Source organism: Populus nigra, chromosome 1, assembly GCF_951802175.1.
Source record: "Populus nigra chromosome 1, ddPopNigr1.1, whole genome shotgun sequence".
NCBI lineage: Eukaryota > Viridiplantae > Streptophyta > Magnoliopsida > Malpighiales > Salicaceae > Populus > Populus nigra.
The window spans coordinates 17,927,813-17,947,738 of record NC_084852.1 but is presented as its reverse complement, the minus strand read 5'-3'; the positions used below and the strand labels follow the sequence as shown (position 1 = coordinate 17,947,738).

Genomic DNA, 19,926 nt, shown 5'->3' with positions numbered 1-19,926 from the left:
AAACAACCAACTTATCAAAGTATAACTAATTTTGTGGCGTTTTTTCTTATACTTCTTATTCGCGAATTGATATTTGTAGTATAAGGATTCTTATTCCAATACCGGTGCACTGGGAAAGTTTTTCATTACATCACATTTCTATCAAATCTGATTTTTAGGCTTTTCGAGATTTGTCTTTCTTGTATGTGGGTTACATGACCATGTGATCATGAGGTTCACATCATAATCTTTATAAGATTTGTACCTTAAACAAAGATACAAGAGAAGATATATTTTCTTAAGATTTTTAAATATTCTTAGGTCATTGAAAAATATTCCTAAAAAAATGACATGGAAAATTTAGATATTATATGACAAAAAATACCCTATTTTAGTAAATAATATTAAAGGTATACTATTTTGGTAAATAAGATTTAAAAATTATTTAATTAAGGAAAAAAAAATACAAGGTTGTTCTAGATCATTATTGAGAAAAAAAATTTGTTTTAGATATAGATTATAATTAAAAAGAAAAAGAAAAATTGTTCTAAATCATGATTAAAAAAGGAAAATAGTTCAGTGTAGATCCTTGAGAATCCAAACTAAAATATACTCATCAAACCCCTCATTTCAATTCATATTCTAGGGAAATATATTTAAACCCATTTAAAGGTGAAGTTACAATTAGTTTTGAGCTTTTTAGCAATCTAAAAATAAGTGTAGAGCCAATCAATACCCGGCATTCTAAAAGTAAAAACTTAAAAGTAAAAATCAAAAAGCTTTCTAATAGAGATTTTTTAATTGTTTAGCAGTCATCTCGATAATTTATAAGTTAAGTTTTGAATTGATGAGTTAACCCAATAACATGTTAAGTTAAGGCCTGACCCTAAATTGATCAGTTGAAAAATCTAGTTTTTTTAATAAAAATTAAATTGTTCATATCAATTTATTTAATCCGCGATCAAGATTTTGGACAAGATAACCTATATCAACATACCATAAATAGTCACTCACCTCTCTCTCTCTCTCTCTCAATGAGTTATTGTATGTTTGGCATGATGATAGTTTTTGTTATTGTGATTTTTTCTTAAAATAAAATTTTAAAAATATATAAATTATAGATTTTGTTTAATAAAGATCCAAGAATTTTAAGTGAACCTATGCAAAACTATATAATTATTTTATTAACCAAACGTGAAAGAATTCATGGTTGAGGCAAAACACAACCTAAACCACATAAACACATAAACAAATGACTCTTAGTTGTCTAAGACAATAAAAATAGGCATTATTAATTAAATATACTAAATAAGGAGATTAATGACTTCTAATAGGGATAGAATTGTAAGGGTGAAGACTTATTCTAGAATCATGATTAAATGCCATGCCTTTAATAATAATAAAAAAAATACCCAAAGCAGCTATTGTCCCTTCATTTCTTTTTTGGGATTTTTTTATTTCATTTTTTTTTTATTAATAGCACACGTTTTGTTTTTGTCACCTCCTACTTCGATTTTCTTTTTTAAAAAATATGTGGTACTTAACTATTTAATTATATTTCCATAATTGTTGAAGTCCATCTTTAGCCAAGTTGATTCGGTCATCATGACAAAAAAGCCCACAACTATCTTGGATTTTACCCGTTAATGTAAAGTTAACAAGGATAAAACTGTACTTTACTCTATTTTATATGTATTTTAGGTCAGGTTTTCTTCTCCATCTATTCTTATCCCTGGAAACAAAAATAATGAAAATTGAGAGATTAACATATTTTATACATTGATAATTCCTCTAATTTTTTGTTAATTAAATAGGGTTTAGTGTTAAAAGCTTCTTCTATATTCTCATATCTTTGTGCACATCTCCCTCCCTCCCTCTCTCTAACTCACTGTAGGTAAGTCTTTTTTTTTTTTTCCCTCTAAAGCCTCTTGTGCTTATATAATATTAAACTCTCTGCTAATCTCTCTTAATTCCACATCTGGTTTTCTATTCTTTATCATTATATTAAACATAACACATGAACCTTAAAGAGTACTAAAATACATTGTTAATTCACATTATATTAAAAGATTTATATTAAAAATCCATTCTTTGTATTATATATATATATATATATATATATATATATATATTTGTCATCCATTAAGGAAGAAATCAAGAAAGTCTGGTTCTTGAATCTTGATTTTGAAGATTCAAAGATGGGTCTTTTAGACGAAGGTGGATTCTGTTTCTCCTTGCTTTCTTGATTCATGGACAAGTACCCCCAGAACCTTGGCTCTGCAACACTGTCGTGTAAATGCAACAGATAACAAAAAGAAACTAGAGGATTTCATTACATGTTACTTAGGCAAGATAAGTATTTGTGCGCGCGCGTGTGTTTGCATGTGCATTTACTTAGGCAACCCATATCTTTAATGGCAGGCAAGGTAAGAGGCCTGTGAAACTGTTGTCCATCTTAGAAAAAGCAAAGTCTTTTTTGGATCTGCATGTCTTTATCATCGCTGGAGTTTAAAGGGTTGTGTGTGTCACCTTATCTTTTTGCTGTTACATTCATGGTAGTACTCTGGAAAAATTCATGGCCTTGACAGCTATAATGATGTACCATTCATCACTTGTCTTGGGCTTTGCATTTTCCCCTTGTCACTGGGAGTTATTACATCAACTGAGGTTGTTGTTGATGAACATCAAACAAGTTTCTTATGTTTCATTACTGCATCACTAGTATTGTATTTTAATTTCTACTCGACTGTTATCTGCGTTCAGCATAGCGATTTTATTTTCCTTTTAGGCCTGTTTAATCAATTCTACTCAACTTCTTCCCTACAGGGTTTGTGATCATTTCTTGAAACTACTATGGCGTTTCTTTAAAGTCTTAACCATTTGGATTTTGGATAGAAAAAAAGTTGTGCTTTTTGGCAATATCCTTGATGAGTTCCTTTTTATTCCATCTTCTGCCATGCAGTTACTTTCACCTGCAAGTTCTGTTTGTTTGTTGATCTCTTTGAACTCTTTCTTCTTTGCGCTTTCACTTTTCTTTGTTAGATTTTTTGCTTGGATTTGTCTGTAGTGAAGTGTGTAAATAGGACAATTTCAATGGTTTTATAGGGAAGGACAAACTGATGTGGGGTTACTGAAAAGGAGTTGGAAATGGCATCAACTTCTTGTGCTAAGCAGAGTCCACTGCCCATGAGAGAACCAGTTATGAGCTATGTTCAATATCCAGCACCTGGGGCCACATATGAGGATGTTATAGTGAGCACTAAGCTTTTTATGGAAACTTTGGAGAAGTTTCATGCAGCCATGGGAACCAAGTTCATGTAAGATTCATAATAAACTTCACATTTCTGATTGGTGCTGTTTCTTAGGGATTGTTTTTTTTATTGTCTACCATTTGTAATTTAGATGCCATGTTTATGCTTCTAGGATCCAAGTTCTGTGCAAGCACTTCGTTGTCATCCTTTCTCTCTCTCTATCCTTTGGTATTCCTGTCTCATGCTCCTGTTCCACAATTGTCAGCTCCATTGCAAGTCACTCCTGTTAGTTAGTAACTGCAGTAACAAACCTGTTTAGTTCATCTACGAAGTTCAATTATTGGAATTTCCATTATCGATAGTCGTGGACAAATCTTAATCTTGTATTTGTTACAAGTTAGTTGGGAGGTTAAGAGAGAGGCATTAATTGCACAGTATAATTACAAAAAGCAGAAAAGTTGAACAAAATTTCTTCATTTTTGGTAGATTTCGGACCTTTTTATAGTTGCAATGCAAAGATAAACACCAAGGGTTTCCTAAAATCTGGCCCGTTGCTTTTAAACTTACTGCAAATAATTTAAGCATGTACTCCTCTCTCAATCAATCCAATCAGGAAAGTTCATAAAGATGATTGCATTTTCAGCGCGAGAATTTATCAAGTTTCAAAATGTTAATGGGAGGGGATTGCAAAATATAGCTTCTTAGACCTCGAGCTATCTGTCCCATGATTGCATTCCGAATTGTGTTTTTTTTATTGTAGGATCCCTATTATAGCGGGCAAGGAACTGAACTTGCATCGGCTTTTTGTGGAGGTGACGTCTCGTGGTGGTATTGAGAAGGTAACATGAAACTGCTTTAAGTTGTCTGATTCATTTTTTCTTGAATAGTTTGGATTATAAATTGTGTAGATGGATGACTTAAGGACCAGTTTTGTCATGCACGTGAGCATCCTTTTGGAATTGGTGCACGGAAGTTTTTCTTAAAGACTCATGAAACTAGATTGCCTTTTGCAGGCATCATGTAGAATCTCTTGTATATAAAGCACTGATGTGGATTTGGAATCTATATCCCTTTAGTTGTTGAAAAACTAAGAGCTTATGAATGTGTCTCAAAGAGACCATCGCTTCATCTTCCTCTGGATACTACAGATTCTACCGCATCCTGTTTCTCGAACAGGGTTATTGCAGTGGCAATGCCAAAATCATATGTTTCCTGCATGTTTTGCTTCCACAATGTTTTCAAGCAATGTCTTCTATCACCTGACTTGGCAAAAGTCATTACCTCGTAATATTGAATAATTATGAAGTTATTATGTACTTGCCTATTTTAACTAGATTTACCTTTGGTTCCTAGGTGACTTTGATACTGACTTCTGACTTTCTGCAAGATACAGCTATTGGTAACGCGCAATTTTATGATACACAGTTAGAGGGCTTACTCAACCCCCTCCACCAAACCAAAACCCTGATTGCGCAATACAATTTGTGGCTCATTTTCAAATTTAATGTCCAAAATGTTTCTTTATGAAATGGAATCTAATTGCCTCTAGGAAGAAGGAAGTCTAGATTAAATTTACTTGAGATTGAATAATGATTTCTGGCAAACAAAGAATAAATTGTTTCTAAAGATTAGCCATGTGGCCGCGCGGTGACATTGATTTTCCTAATGAATTTGCAGATTATTAGAGAGAAAAGATGGAAAGAAGTGACTTCTGTTTTCAACTTTCCATCTACGGCCACAAATGCATCTTTCGTGCTGCGCAAGTACTATGGTTCCTTGCTTCAACATTATGAACAGCTCTACTACTTTAAGGCTCGGAGTTGGAGCCCTGTCTCTCCTGGTGAGTGCACTGAAGAAACCCTTCTTCAATACTTGGTTTGGGATGTTCATGTTTAACACCACACTACTTTTGTAGTTCCTTTGCAGAGTCCATTGATATCACAATGTTCAGCTCAAGTGACTGTGCAGCCGTCACCAGAATACCAAGCAGCTGCAGTCAAGCAAAAAAACACAAACACTGCAGAGTTGCGTGCAGGTCTCTCTTCTTTCTTCAACCTGCTGCCTTGTCATTTTTCTCAAAGGTTTACCTAGGATTGGAATATTTCCCCACTAACAAACATGGATTCAACAAATCTCTAGTAATTTAATTGCTGATCTGCTGAAAATCTTGTCAATAATTGCATACTATGTAGAAATAATTGAATGTCAAATAGGCTTTAAAATGGCTGTTTTGGGAATATGCAGAATGCTTCACAATTATCATGGGAAGTACATTTTTTATGGTAGGAAATGATTCTGAAAAATTGGTTTATGAATCTGCTATTTTCCGTGGTAAAAACAGAAAAAAAAAAAAAATTGTTGCAGCAAGGCATTAGCAAACTCTCCGAGTTTTGTTTCTTTTTCCATGTCTTCTCTGCTCATTTAATGAGAAGTCCACACTATGTAATGAGGTGTTGCTGTCTTTCTTACAGTTGTAGCAATGCCAGGATCATCTGCAAGTCCTCCAGTGGTGGGGGTAATTGATGGGAAATTTGAGGGTGGGTATCTTGTTACTGTCACGGTAGGTTCAGAGGAGCTCAAAGGTGTTCTTTATCAGGCACCACAGAACCAATCATGGCAAGTGCCGCAGCCTCATGGTGTGTCTGCCAACAATAGTTTTAATACAAACCCTGTACCATCCGCCAAGAATAGTGGTAATACACACCCTGTACCAGGTACACGACGCCGGCGCCGTAGAAAGAAAAGTGAGATAAAAAGAAGGGACCCCGCTCATCCAAAACCTAACAGAAGCGGCTACAATTTCTTCTTTTCTGAGCAGCATGCAAGACTCAAACCACTTTACCCAGGGAAGGATAGAGAGATCAGTAGGATGATTGGTGAGCTATGGAACAAAATAAATGATTCTCAGAAAGCGGTATGAAATTCTGATATCCCTTGTATGATTGCACATCCTTTATGTCCCCATTCCTCCTCGTTAACCTTTTTAGTTCATTGATTTCTCTGCTGATCAGGTTTATCAGGAAAAAGCTCTTAGAGATAAAGAAAGATACAAAATAGAAATGGAGGGTTATCGAGAGAGACTGAGAACGGGGAAAGTTATTATTGACGCAGTTCCACTGCAGCAGTGGATACCAGGTAAAGATTCTGAGATGGTGGAAGCAAGTGTCAGAACTGAGGAAACTGGAGTGGGGTCTCTTCAGAATGATGGCAGTTCCAGTGAAAGTGATTCTGAGGATGATGATAGAACTGCAGAAAAAGATTCGGACATGGAAACTTCTCCAGTATAGGGATTGGGTGCTGATTCTGGCGACATGGATATTGTGGAAACTTCAGCTGAGGTGACAGGTTTTAATTTATCCAAGAGAGATGAGGATGTTGGAAAGGCTGGCAACTCAACCAAGGAAAACTAGGAGAGTACTGTACTCGAGACTCGGAAAGAAAACGCACATGGTGACAGACATTGAAACTCTTACGGTAATTTTACCTTCTAGTTTTCTTAATTGTCTAGAACTCTTTCCTTTTATTTTTCGGAGGTAGTGTTAGTCATGATATAGTGTAGAGCAGGAGTTTTGTATCGAACTTCTGACAGATTTGTGGTCAGGTGAAATCTTGACGCATTTGTCGAACATTGCGGTTTCATCTCTCAACCTATGCTCTAATTGCAGATTCTGGAATGATATTTTATGAGAGTTAGATCATTACTTATTGTTCATTGAAATGGGAGGAGATTTTAAGTGATATGTGTAGCTTCTTGTGGATCATGGATAATTTCTATATATCATTAAATTTACAAGTGTGATTTACATGCCTAATCACATCACATATTGACTCTGCAAAATGTGTTCACAAATGTGATAGTGATGTGTTGCATACACAGATCCTAATGCTGATACATTAAATTTACAAGTGTAATTTACATTCCAGAATCATGCATATTCCTCGATAGCTGTCTTTCACTAATGAATGCAAGCTTCTGCCTTGTAGCTAGCCTTTGTCCAAGTTGGCAACTTATATTTGGTAAGCTCTAGTTCATAGTCAATTTATCCAGCTTAATGTTAGAACAATTCAGGAAGGAAATTTGTTGGTGGAAACAATGAGCATTGAAATCAACTTTATATAATGAGCCACTTTTTCCTATCTTTGCCTCGAGTCGATCTCAGTTGCTGTCATAACCCGATTCCCGGATACATAACCGTCATACAAACAAGGTCACCCTCTAGGTTCCCAAACCCATGCGAACCCAAATGTCACGACGTGATCCCCGGATCCATGACCGACACATAAGTAAGGTTCTCCTCCAAGGTTCTATACCTATGTGAACCCAAACTCACATACGAACTTATTATTTAAATAACTCAATCAGAGTTCAACGAAACAGTAACAACAAAACTAACTTCATAATATAATTTGATTATCTTAATATAAGAGTTAATATAAATTCATAGTTGTGGAGCACTAATTAGACATAATAGAAAAGTACAAATTACAACAAAAGAGCAGGTTCTGAAGGTCTAACAAAAATAACTCGCTTGCAAGCTGTAAGCCTGAAAAGATAAATAATAAGAAGGTGAGTTCAACAACTCAATGAGTAGATAACGTTCAATATACATACATGAGATAGTATAATAATAAGGAATATATATATAATTATGGCTTTATGTTCTTATATGAAGGTTTCTCAAATAAGTCATAACAAGAATATCATAAGGTAAAGCTTGTCAGAAAATTAAAATGCAATAAGTATGAGGCTCTGTATTATGGGATGATCAGTCCACATAGATTGGTGACTCCCCCGACCAATTAGGGTTCAGATACGATGTGCACAAAGACTAACATTATCATGTTAACATGAGTATTCTGATTGGCATACCATAGGTTCATAATCATAATCAAACAGACATATTCATATCTCAAGGCTCAACTCATAACATCAATCAAATAAAGAGCTATCAATTCATAAGTCAATTCAAAATATATATTAGTTTATATCAAGAATTCAGATTCAACAATTGATCATGCTTTGTCGTAACAATGCTAATAATCAACATATATATTATCAAAAAAACATGATCCAATTCATATTAATAACTCAAATATTTATAATATTTCTCATGTATATGAAAAAATTATCTACTCACCTGACTCAAAAGCAGATACCGAAGCAAATCTTACTAATGTCCCGCATGTAAAATATCAGGATTATCTAAATACAAAAGAGACATATTCAAAAACAACTCGAAAAGAACATACAACCTATTTAATACACTTAACTAAGGGTTTATTACATCACCCCATATATTTTTGAACTAACTAGTCAATTTTCCCAAAAACCCAAAAATTAGACGATTTTCCCAAAATCTAATTCATAAGAAAATAAATAATAAGACTTGATAATAATTCACTAAATAACCTTTAATTATTTATAGAACCAATCTGAAAAGGCTAATATTACAACTAGGGACCAATTTGTAATTTTATCAGATTTGTAGGGGTCAAATTGTAATTTTGTTAATTTGGAGAACCAAACTAAAAATGTCATAAATTCAGGACTATACCGAAATTTTTCCCATAATCCACCCTCAATTCTGTCCAGAATATCTAATTATGCTCCAGGGACCATTTTGGAATTTTATAAAAATTTTAGGGGTTAAGTTGTAATTTTGTCAAATTGGAGGACCAAACTGAAAATGTCATAAATTCATAGCCATACTGGAATTTTTCCTGTAATTCATCCTCAATTCTGTCCAGAATCTCAAATTATGCCTCAGGGACCAATTTATAATTTTTTCAAAGTTCAAGGACTAAACTGTAATTTTCACAAATTGAGAAACCAAAATGAAATTTCATCATCTTCAACCTCAAACTTAGATTTTTTCCCAGATCACCTACTGATATGTCATGATTTCTGACTCAAATTCACCATTTAAACAAACCATAACTCAAAATAATCTTTAACTAAAATCTTCCAAAATCAACTAAATAACTCATTACTCATAACAATCAACCCATAATATTCAAATCAATTCATCAATCAAACCCAAACCAAAATCTTCAAAACCCTAATATTCAAAGAAACAGAAAATTAAAGCTAAAGAAAACACATTTATACACATCAAAGTATAAATAGTACTTTTAAAATTTATTTTCTCTAACTCTCTTCTCTTTCCTTTATCTTTCCTTCTTTTCACTTCTTTTCTTTCCTTTTTCTTCTCTCCTGCCGATTTTTCACTCTCAATTTCAGATCCCTCTTTTTCATTTCTTTTTCTATTTATACTTATCATGTTTTATTCAATTACCACAATACACCTTATTCATTTATACCTACTTCTAAACCTCCAATGGCTTTGTTACCTGTCCCTATTCTCTTTCATTTTCAAAACATCACATAAAAAATGCAAACTCTCTCTCTCTCTCTCTCTCTCTCTCTCTCTCTATAATAAACAAAACAGAGTTCCATGTAACATGATAAAATAAAGTAATTGTTTTAAATACAAGAGTTAAATATAAATATCATAATTGTGGAGCTCTAACTAGACATAATGGAATAACATTAATTACAATAAAATAACAGGTTTTGAAGTCTAATAAAAGTAACCTGCAAACAAGCTATACACTCGAAAAGGGTAAATAACAAGAGGGTGAGTTTAACAACTCAGTGAGCGAATAACATTCAATATACATATATAATATAATACAATAATGAGGAACACACACACACACACACACACACATAAATATGGCTTTAACTCTTCATAGTTCAACCTTCAACATATAAGAACTCTTTAAAACCGGGGACAATCTCTTCGTGGTACTCTCCCAAACTAGATAAGCCAGTGATGTTGCATTTCCCAAATTGAAATCCTAATTTCACTCTTTAAAGTCAAGAAGGTGTTCTTAACAGGACATTAAATCTCTACCAGTGCACAATGCATGTTATTCAAACGATAATAACCAAAAGAGATTAAATGGATTGCATATGCTAATTTGTTATTTTTCTTTAATAGTACCCGGTAGGCTTATATAGACCAATCCTAAAATCCTCCAAAATATTGAATTCCTCCTCATGAATCAAGTTTATTTCCCCACATAACTTTTCTTTTGTTGATCAAGTTTGCCATATAGGCTTGTGGAGCACCTTGCTCATTATCGTGATAGGAAGGAAACCATAAAGATGGTTGATGATTTGACACAATAACACCACCTGACATCATTCTTCCTTTTATTAGGTACTCACTAATGGTCTTCATATCCAATTCTGAAAGTAGAGTTATCCCTTTGACACTGCAATGACATGTTATGGGCTCATGTACTACAAGTTTGAGCTGTTTTGTCTTGCTACTGTGATGGTATTTCACATCAATTCCTTGAAAGTAAATGTGTTTTCCCATTTGGCTAAAATTTGCAGTATCAGTTATCCATTAAATAAATGGATGTGAATGCTTAATAACAATCTTAGACTTTACTTTGGGAGTAGAAGTCATTCTTACAAATAAAATAAGGTAAAAAAAAGATTCAAGACAATATTTACCAACCATCTGTCTAATCAAGTATACTTAAACCTCCAAGATCTTATAGATCCCTTGAAAGAATTCACTAAAGTTTTAAGTTCTCAATGATCCTCTAAAAGAATTCATCAAAGTTAATGTCTTCAAGGATCCTTCAAAAGGATTCACTAAAGTTTTAAGTTTCCAAAGGATTCCTTTAAAAAGGTTCATCAAATTTCATATTACTAGGGATCACCTAAAATAATCACCACCTGATTTTTAAGCTTATAGGGATCTCCTTTTAAAAGGTTCACCTAATTTCATATCACCAGGTATCACCTAAAAGGATCACCACTTGGTTTTTAAGATTACAAGGATCCCCCTTAAGAAGTTTCACTAAATATCCAAGCCTCTGAGGGTTCCCTTGAAAATGTTCGCCTAAATCCCCAAGTTCATTAGCTATGAAGTGTTCCAATGCACTACAAAATTCTTGAATCCTACAAAATACATAAATTTAAAAGTTAGGATTAAAAAAAATTGAGAGAATTTGGAGAGAAAAATATTGAAAAAAAGACAAGAGAAGAAAAAATGAAGTAAAAAATCCTCTAAAAAAAATAACCTAGAAACAATTAGGAGAAAAAAAAACAAAAAGGCTAATATAAAAAAAGCCCTTTTCTCCAACCCGAAAGCTACCATAGAAATAGCCATGAATTTTCATCCTCCTCAGTTAAGATAATTTAATAATAACATAGACAATCAAATTCTTTATTTTTATTGAAAGTGTGTATATATATATATATACACACAACGAGGAAGGATGATGTCTATTAAAACTAATTAGTGTTGGAGTCGGATTCTGCAATTTATGTGCCAAGATGTCTGTGTTGTAGGAGGAGTCTGTGTTGGAATCAGAATTAATTTGTTGCTTTCCTCCAATACTCTCCCTCAAGTTAGATCAAGGGGATTGATTGAGTCAAGCTTGGATAATAGACGATGAAAATAAGCTGAAGTCAGAACCTTTGTAAATATATCAGCCAATTGATCGTGATTGCGAGTATAACATGGTTTGATAATCTGCGATTGAACTTGTTGACGGATAAAATGACAAACTTCAATGTGTTTAGTTCTTTCGTTAAATACAAGATTAACTGCAATATGCATGACAACTTGATTATCACAAAACAGAGTTATTGGAATTCTGCTAGAAAATCCCAGATCTGACAGAAGACCTTTTAGCCAAATTAATTCACATGTCGCGGATGTCATTGTACGATACTCAGCTTCAACACTAGAACATGCAACAAAATGTTGCTTTTTACTATATCAGACAACCAGATTACCACCAACAAACATGCAAACCAGTGGTTGATTTGCGATCGATAGCATTGCCAGCCCAATCTGAATCATTATATCCAGTAATCTGAGTATGACCATGGTTAGTCATAACAATCCCACGGCCAACAAAACCCTTTAAATAACGCAAAATTTGTTTAACAATACTCAAGTGAAAAATTATAGAAGCATGGATGAACTAACTAACAAGGCTCACTGTGTAGGTGATATCAGGTCGTGTAATAGTAAGATAAATGAGTCTGCCAACATGATGTTAATAGTAATTAATAGACCGGAGAGGTTCACTAGTTGTTTCAAGCTTCAATATACTATAAAATGGAGTAGGGGCAGGTTTGGCATCTGTCATCTTGGCATCCTTGTGCAAATCAAGAACATACATACGCTGATTAAGGAATAATTCTTTATGCGAAATAGTCATTTCAATCCCAAGAAAGTATTTCAAATTGCCAAGGTCTTTAATGGGAAAACATTGTTGCAGAGTTGCCTTGAGGTGAGATATTGCTTTACCATTGTTTCCCATAATAATAAGGCCATCAACATAGACAAGAACCATTATTTTGGTCGTTGGTCCAAGATGAACAAATAAAAAGAAGTCTATATTACTTTATTCGAAATCGATGTCTTAAAGAACAACACTCAATTTTGCATGCCAAGCTTGTGGAGATTGCTTCAACCCATAAATGAATTTATGAAGTCGACACACTAAGTTAGGATCTGAATTTTGAGGGTAATCGGGGGCCAACTTCATGTAGACTTCTTCTTCAAGGTTTTCATGCAAAAAGACATTCTTAACATCCATTTAACACATCAACCATATATTATTCACAATCACTGAGAGTAAAACATGAACAATGTTCATTTTTGCAACAAGTGTGAAAGTTTCCTTGTAATCTACGCCGAAGGTTTGAGTATAGCCCTGAGCCACAAGACGTGTCTTGTATCTGTTAATAGACCCATCTGAGCTGAACTTGATTTTATACACCCAACGACTGCCCACAACATCTTTATCTTTAGAAAGTTTGACAACACTCCAAGTTTTGTTTTGATCAAGAGCTCGCAGCTCATCATGTATAGCCTGTCGCCATTCATTTTATGAATTTGCCTCCATAAAATTATATGGTTCATGCACATCAGAGATAGCAGTAAAAAAGGTAGAATGTTCAGCTAAGAGATGTTGATATGTAAGGTAATTAGAGATAGGATGTCTTGTTACATAAGTTACAAAGTCTTATAACTTTGTTGGAGGAGCACGGTGACGGGTTGGATTCCTACGGGGCTGTGACAGGGGATAATAATTAGCAGGATTACCTTCAGAATCCCCCTTAGAATCCGTGGTAATAGGAATAACAGAGGGGTGATGAGGAAACTGATCAACAAAACCATCTTCAAAGTCTGAGATGATAAGAATGACAGTTCTTGAGTCAAAATGCATATTTATAGCTGTGGTGGACAAGTGCCTATCGTGATTGTTATTGTCATGAACTTTAGACTCTGCAGGACTATGTTCAAAGCATTCATTAGAAGGACTAACATCCCCTTCATTTGTAGCCATACCATTAGGGAAAGGACGAGTGTCGTCTATAGCAGATATTGTATCTGAAGTAGAGGCCAAGTCTATAGAAGTAACATTCGGTAGGGGAAACAATTATGTCAAGTCTTCTTGGTGATTTTTGTTAAAGTATAAAGAACTTTATTCAAATCAGACATCTCTTGATATGAACAATCTTTTAAAAGGAGGATGGTAGTATTTAAATCCCTTTTGTATTGAGGAGTAACCCAATAAAACACACTTAGCAGTCCTTGGATCAAGCTTGTCCCCATGTGAAGTTTGTATATGAATAAAACAAGTGCGCAACCAAATACTCGCAAATGAGATAGATCAAGTGGTTGTTTTTGCAAGACTTCAAGAGGTGATTTAAAATGTAATACTCGGCTAGGTAGTCGATTGATTAGATATTGCAGATAACACTCCGTGAGACCAAAATGATTTAGGAATATGCTTGTGTATCATTAAGGCTCTAGTTTTTCCAATAGGTCTCTATTTTTATGCCCAGCTACCCCATTTTGTTGAGGTGTGCCAACATAACTTGACTGATGTAAAATGTCATGAGTAGCTAGATATTGTGTCATATTTTTTGACATGTATTCAGTGCCATTATTAGATCGGAGAATTTTTATGTTTGTAGAAAATTGAGTCATGACTAGCATATTTAAATTTTAAAAAACATGCACAACTTCACTCTTGAATTTCAAGAGATAAATCCATGTAACACGAGAGAAATCATCCACAAAGGAAACAAAATATTTGTAACCATAGTTCCAAGAAAGATTATGAGTAGCTGAATATTTTAGCAATATGATTTTCCATAGAATTAAATAACCAAGACATAATAAGTTGGTCTTTGCATTGCCAAGCATCATAAGCTAGTGAAAGAGACACGGAAGGCTTAATATGGCCATTGATATACCCAAGTTTGGATCTTCCACCAAGAGCAATTGCCACAACTCTTGACTAAGGGAGATAGTTAAATTCATTTAGTAAAACTGAGCCTAAATGTTGATTAGGATTTGGCTCTCTTTCCAGCATATTGTAGGATCTATTGGTGCCATCAACACCATCAATCTTGAACGGGTCTTCCATAGGAATTTCAACTAATCAGCAAGGTATTAGAAACCTACTCTGATACCATGAAGACAAAAGAATCTTGTATTATGTTTTATGTTACAACAACACACACACACACACACAAAATGAGGAAGGATGATGGTTGTTAAAACTGAAACTCTACAATCTATAATCAATGTTGGAGTCGGATTCTTCAATTTGTGTGGCAAGATATTTGTGTTGTAGGAATAGCCTGTGTTGGAATCGGAATTAATTTGTTATGTTAGAATCGGAATTAATTTGTTGCTTTCCTCCGATACATATATTTAAAATTTATGGTGAGCTTTATACCTAATTATTTTTATTTTTAAAGATTTGGTACGATCTCTCCAAGACATTAATAGAGTACATATATAAAGTAAGTGTTCGTGTTGTATTGGAAGATAAATTTCTCTTTCAAAGTAATTATTTGAACTAAATATATTTGTAATCTCAAACTTCTATTTGAAAGTAGGGACACATTTTTAATCTCATCACAATTCTAAGTAAAAGAAGATAAATTTATTTATTGCACTAAAATTATGAAAATAAAATTAATCTTGAAGGAGCATTCATAGACATTAAAAATTCAATAAATTTGGTCTAAGATCCAAATATCTCAATGACCAAACAAATTTATTGGGTTTGGACCTAAATTAAATTAAAAATTCAGTTTAAAATACATTTCATGGTTTTTATTTTAATATCCTTCTATCTAAGAGTATTTTAAGTAATTTTGATATCAATTTTTCTAAAATATCATTTAGATAAAAGACATTTAAGGTAAATTACACTTAACATATTTATAAATAGATAACAAAGCCAAAAAATCAAACACAACAATAAGAGAAAGCAGGAAAAAAAAACAATAAGCAGAGATTAAAGAACAAGCACAAATACTTAGAAGTTCTCTCAAAGAAATTCAAGTCCATCAAGGAAATAAATGATCAAAGTCTCTCCTTTCACTAAATTAAATTAAGTTAAGATCTTATATGATTAATTAAAATTTTTAGTCTCATGTGAAAATTTTCTCATTTAAAATAAAATTTAGATCTGACTGTTAATTAGAAGATATGTGCACGTAAAGAATACCTCAAGAGAGCTTCTACACTTTTTTTTCTTATAATTAAATAAAATTATTGTCATTTTAACATTATTTTTAATGTATTTTTTAATACATGAAATTTATGCGCACAAATGCATCAACTATCATGTACTCATGGTTTAAGTTCAATTGAAGACTAGACATAACGAAAATTCTTGGATCACAAATTGCCTTTGCTTTTTTTATTATTCAAATCCTTCTTGACTTGTCTTAAACCCTAAAAAAAGAACTAAAATGGTTTTTATAAAAATGACGAACTAAAATCGGAGTCAACTTGATTTTTCTTTTCACATTCTGATGGGTTTAATCAAATTTTACTGGGACATTTTTTTTCTTTGAAACCATACGAAAGCCCATGATATACAAAATCCTATTTTGTTCCCATCACGGGTAAATGGAAGCTAGTGATACCATCAATCAAATTGATTTGATATAAATCTGACATTCGCTCAACTAATTTGTTGAAACAACAATGCTCATCTACATTAATTATATATATATTCGCTGTTATTAATGTAGTGTTTTGATTAATATTTTCAGATTAATGTTTTAACTATGCACTCTTTAATTACATGATTTAGTGTATTAAAAAGAGATAAATTTTTTTAATATTGATTTAAAACTCAAACTTAAAAAATAAAACTACATAAAAATAAAAAACATTTTTTTTCAATCATGTAACAAGCCCTTTAAGATTAATTATTCAATGCTCTAGACCTCATTATCAAATGGAATTTTCTCAATATACAATGCCCGACCAAAAATATAAAAGAGCATGCTCATAAAAAGATTGTCCCACCAATTTATTTTTCCATTGACTTGGTAATAAAAAGCATGCCAACCTCCACATGCCAGATTTGGCATCTACTCGAGTAGCAAAAAAAATGTCTTCCCTATTTCTAATTTCAATCTTCAATTTCATGTTTCTTGTCCAAACCACCTCTTAAAGATAGGAGGAAAATGATATGGAGAAATGGGGGAATAAAATTAACTAAGGGAAAAGCAAACTAAACCCTCTATAGAGAACATCAGTATTTAAGCAAAATATAAATTTTAAGAAGATTGCATTGTAGATCCTAAAATCTGGCAATGAAAGAAATTTTTTTAAGAAATTTCTTGTCTAGACAATCTTCACATCATACTAAATGTGAAAAGAAAGAAGGCAAAATGTTCATGAATCAGAGACTAAAAGAGAATCCCAGATCATGTCCATGTCCAAGGAAGGCATTCTACTTAACTGAACAGCTCCAGCATCAGATGCTACAACCTCTTGACCTTTCTGCAGGTTCTCGTGAATCACTTCGTGACATGCAGTTTTGCCTTCCAACTCAAATTGCAACCCTTCTCTTGTTGTGTTGTGGCTCAAACCTTTGGGTTTTGTAGCATTCATGTCATGTATAATCTTATCTGGTGATGTTGGTGGTGGATCATCACTGTGCTTCTTTTGAACAGAAATATTGTTGCCTTGTGATATTGCTAATTGTAACTTTGCTTCAAGAAGGGCAGCTGTGGTTCCATTCAATGAATTGGCCTTAAGTTGATGCTTAAGATCTGGGAAATTCAAATGCGCATAATCTCCTCGTAACATGTAAGCTGCCGTGTCATAAGCAATGGCAGCTTCTTCTGCTGTGTTGAAAGTCCCTAACCAAACCCTCGTCCGGTTTCGCGGTAACCTAATCTCTGTAACCCATTTGCCCCAGTGCCTTTGCCTCACTCCTCTAAACAGCTTTCCCGGCGATGTTGAAGCTGATGAAAATGAAGGCTTCTGATGCTGGTTCTGCAATCTTCGACCGGTGTATTTCATCGGCTGTGTGGTCGTAGTTCTAAGCCAATAGTCATTAAATCCCTTAATAGAATAGTTTGCCAAGGTTTGATTTATTTTGAGCCAATCATTACTTGGTTGGAAATGAATTTGGCCTAGTTGAGGCATGGAGAATGAAGTGTTTGGAAATAATGACATAGGCTCACATCTTTGATCCTTGCCAAGTTGATCGACAGCTTGTTTGGGTTTTGATCCTTGCCAAGTTGTTTGAAAACTTGTTTGGATGAAAGCTTCTGGTTCCTGCAAAAACAAGGTCAAATTTGGAAATTTTGATGTGTTTGATAAGGAAGATGGAGAGGGAGGTTCAGATACTTGAGCTTGGTTATTTAGTGCTGGAAAATATTCCGAGAAATTCACAGGATTAATGGAGCTTTCTTTGACAATATAGTCAGATATTGAACCTCCAGGAGAATTGATAGAACACAATCCTGACATAAAACAACTTTCATGATTTTGTTTGGAATAATCCTGTCTGCCAAATCCAGGGATGTTACCAACCAAATTGGTACCTGAAACCAGATCGTCTGCCGAAGAACTCGATTCCGAACCCGAAAACAATCTTTCGTGAGACGATTGTGATGGCGATTTCGTGCCATTATTTCCATCATCTACATGACAAGTAGCCCCAGCTAGAGCACCCCAAATGGTGGGATCACCAAAATATCTTGATCCTGTTGCCATTCCATGAAAACTACTTTGAGCTGCCAATTCCTTGTGCATAAAGGTTTCCATTTTAGGAAACTGATCCTCCATACCAACAGCAACTATTTTCTGTTTGAAGAAAAAACACAAAGAGATAGAGAAATGATGCAAATGAAGCCACTGATCCGTTATATATATTTATGCTAAAGCAACCATCATGTGAGACTGTTATAGGGTATTTAGTTAATTATTTATTAGAGAACAATATATATATCATATTTTTTTAATTTCTTTACTTAACCATTTAAGTTTTTTTTATTGAAATAATTTTTTGTCATGTTAGAGCTTTATTGATTGATTGATCATAAGTTCGAATATTACCATTCATATTTTATTTAATAAAATTAATTACAAGAAGGTGTGGGCATATACAAATTTTTTCAAATTTAAATTAAGAGTTTTCACTTAAAAGAGTATGTTAGAAAATAATATAAATTATGTATATATTGGGATCTCATCTAATAGGTTAAGTCCTAGCATTGAATTGATTTCTTGATATAGTATCAGAGTCTTACTGATAAGACGGTCACAAGTTTAAATCTCACCATCATCTTTCTCTCTTTTAATTGAAATGAATTAATAGCACAAAGTAGTGTAAATCCGTGCAAATTTCAAATTAAAAGAATTTTTACTTGAAAATATATATTAAAAAATAATATAAATTATATATTGAAATCTTTTCATTTAATAATTTAAATTTTTATATTAAAATGATTTGTTTTATGTTTTATAAAAGGGAAGGGAAGTTATCGGACTGATTCAAATCTCAGCTTGTTAAAGAAAGGAATAAGGTCACCACCTACCATTTCGTGCTCTCCATTTCAAAATGTTTTGTCAATATCCAATCAAAGCCTGGCAGCTTCGTGTTGCTTGATAAAAAAAAAAAAAAAGAAGCTCACCACCTTCCATTTTCGAGCTTTCCATTTCAAAATGTTTTGTCAGTATCCAATCAAAACCTGACAGCTCAGTGTTCCTTGCTTAATTACCTCTCTTCATGGGTTCATGCCTTCATGGGATGGATGAATATTCTAATTACATGAGAGTGACTACGAAGAGGTAGCCTTGAACCTCTAATGGCATTAATTTGATGGCATGTTTGTTAGTGTGTTTTTTTAGCAAATGATCATGCATGTGATTTTCTCATTCACCCACATGCATATATGTTATTATATCTCCCCCTTTTTACTTTCTCCTCATGGGATTTTGAAGTGGGATTTGTGCTAATTGTTAAACAAGAAACTAATTAACTCTTAATTGATACTAATTTAAATTAGGCAAAAGATTGATAAAACAAATATTTGATGCATAATTAAATCAGCTAGCTCGTTGCGTAGTCTAATCTTTATGGATTAAGAAAGTTGGCCAAACTCAACGAAGTCTCGATTGGTACTAATTTAAATATATATCTTTTGGCAAAGCTTCAATGTCAATATTATCATCAACACATCATTAGTTTTGAGCAGTTCTCACTTCCAAATTGAATGAATTATGTTTATAAATGAGGAAATCATGGCTGTCTTCTTTCTTTATTCCTTTTTAATGAAAATCATGGTTGTTTTTTTACTATTAAATATAAACAATGTCCG

General features: G+C 33.4%; 2 protein-coding genes across 3 annotated transcripts; one reads left to right on the top strand and one right to left on the bottom strand.

The window, feature by feature from the left end:
- The first annotated feature begins 2,532 nt into the window (after window positions 1–2,532).
- Window positions 2,533–7,023, top strand: LOC133684989 (high mobility group B protein 15). Of its 2 annotated transcripts, XM_062106873.1 has the most exons (7): window positions 2,533–2,646; window positions 3,085–3,296; window positions 3,991–4,069; window positions 4,908–5,070; window positions 5,146–5,265; window positions 5,702–6,144; window positions 6,242–7,023. In XM_062106873.1, the coding sequence occupies exons 2-7, from the start codon at window positions 3,127–3,129 to the stop codon at window positions 6,515–6,517; spliced, it is 1,251 nt and encodes a 416-aa protein (XP_061962857.1). In that variant the 5' UTR covers window positions 2,533–2,646; window positions 3,085–3,126; the 3' UTR covers window positions 6,518–7,023. The 2 variants fall into 2 exon arrangements, with proteins under 2 accessions (XP_061962857.1, XP_061962856.1); XM_062106872.1 differs by lacking the exon at window positions 2,533–2,646 and having other exon boundaries at window positions 2,782–3,296.
- Window positions 7,024–16,693: 9,670 nt separating this feature from the next.
- Window positions 16,694–18,456, bottom strand: LOC133681044 (ethylene-responsive transcription factor ERF062-like). The gene has a single exon (XM_062104131.1). The coding sequence runs from the start codon at window positions 18,389–18,391 to the stop codon at window positions 16,988–16,990; it is 1,404 nt and encodes a 467-aa protein (XP_061960115.1). The 5' UTR covers window positions 18,392–18,456; the 3' UTR covers window positions 16,694–16,987.
- Between the last annotated feature and the right edge of the window lie 1,470 nt (window positions 18,457–19,926).

What these genes read in the sequence shown, in the direction of transcription:
- LOC133681044 (XM_062104131.1), bottom strand. Translation starts at nt 18,391, where the DNA reads ATGGAGGATCAGTTTCCTAAAATGGAAACCTTTATGCACAAGGAATTG.
- LOC133684989 (XM_062106873.1), top strand. Translation starts at nt 3,127, where the DNA reads ATGGCATCAACTTCTTGTGCTAAGCAGAGTCCACTGCCCATGAGAGAA. An exon ending in CACTGCAGAGTTGCGTGCAG is followed by an intron (nt 5,266 to 5,701) that starts GTCTCTCTTCTT and finishes TCTTTCTTACAG; the next exon opens with TTGTAGCAATGCCAGGATCA. An exon ending in TAAATGATTCTCAGAAAGCG is followed by an intron (nt 6,145 to 6,241) that starts GTATGAAATTCT and finishes TCTGCTGATCAG; the next exon opens with GTTTATCAGGAAAAAGCTCT.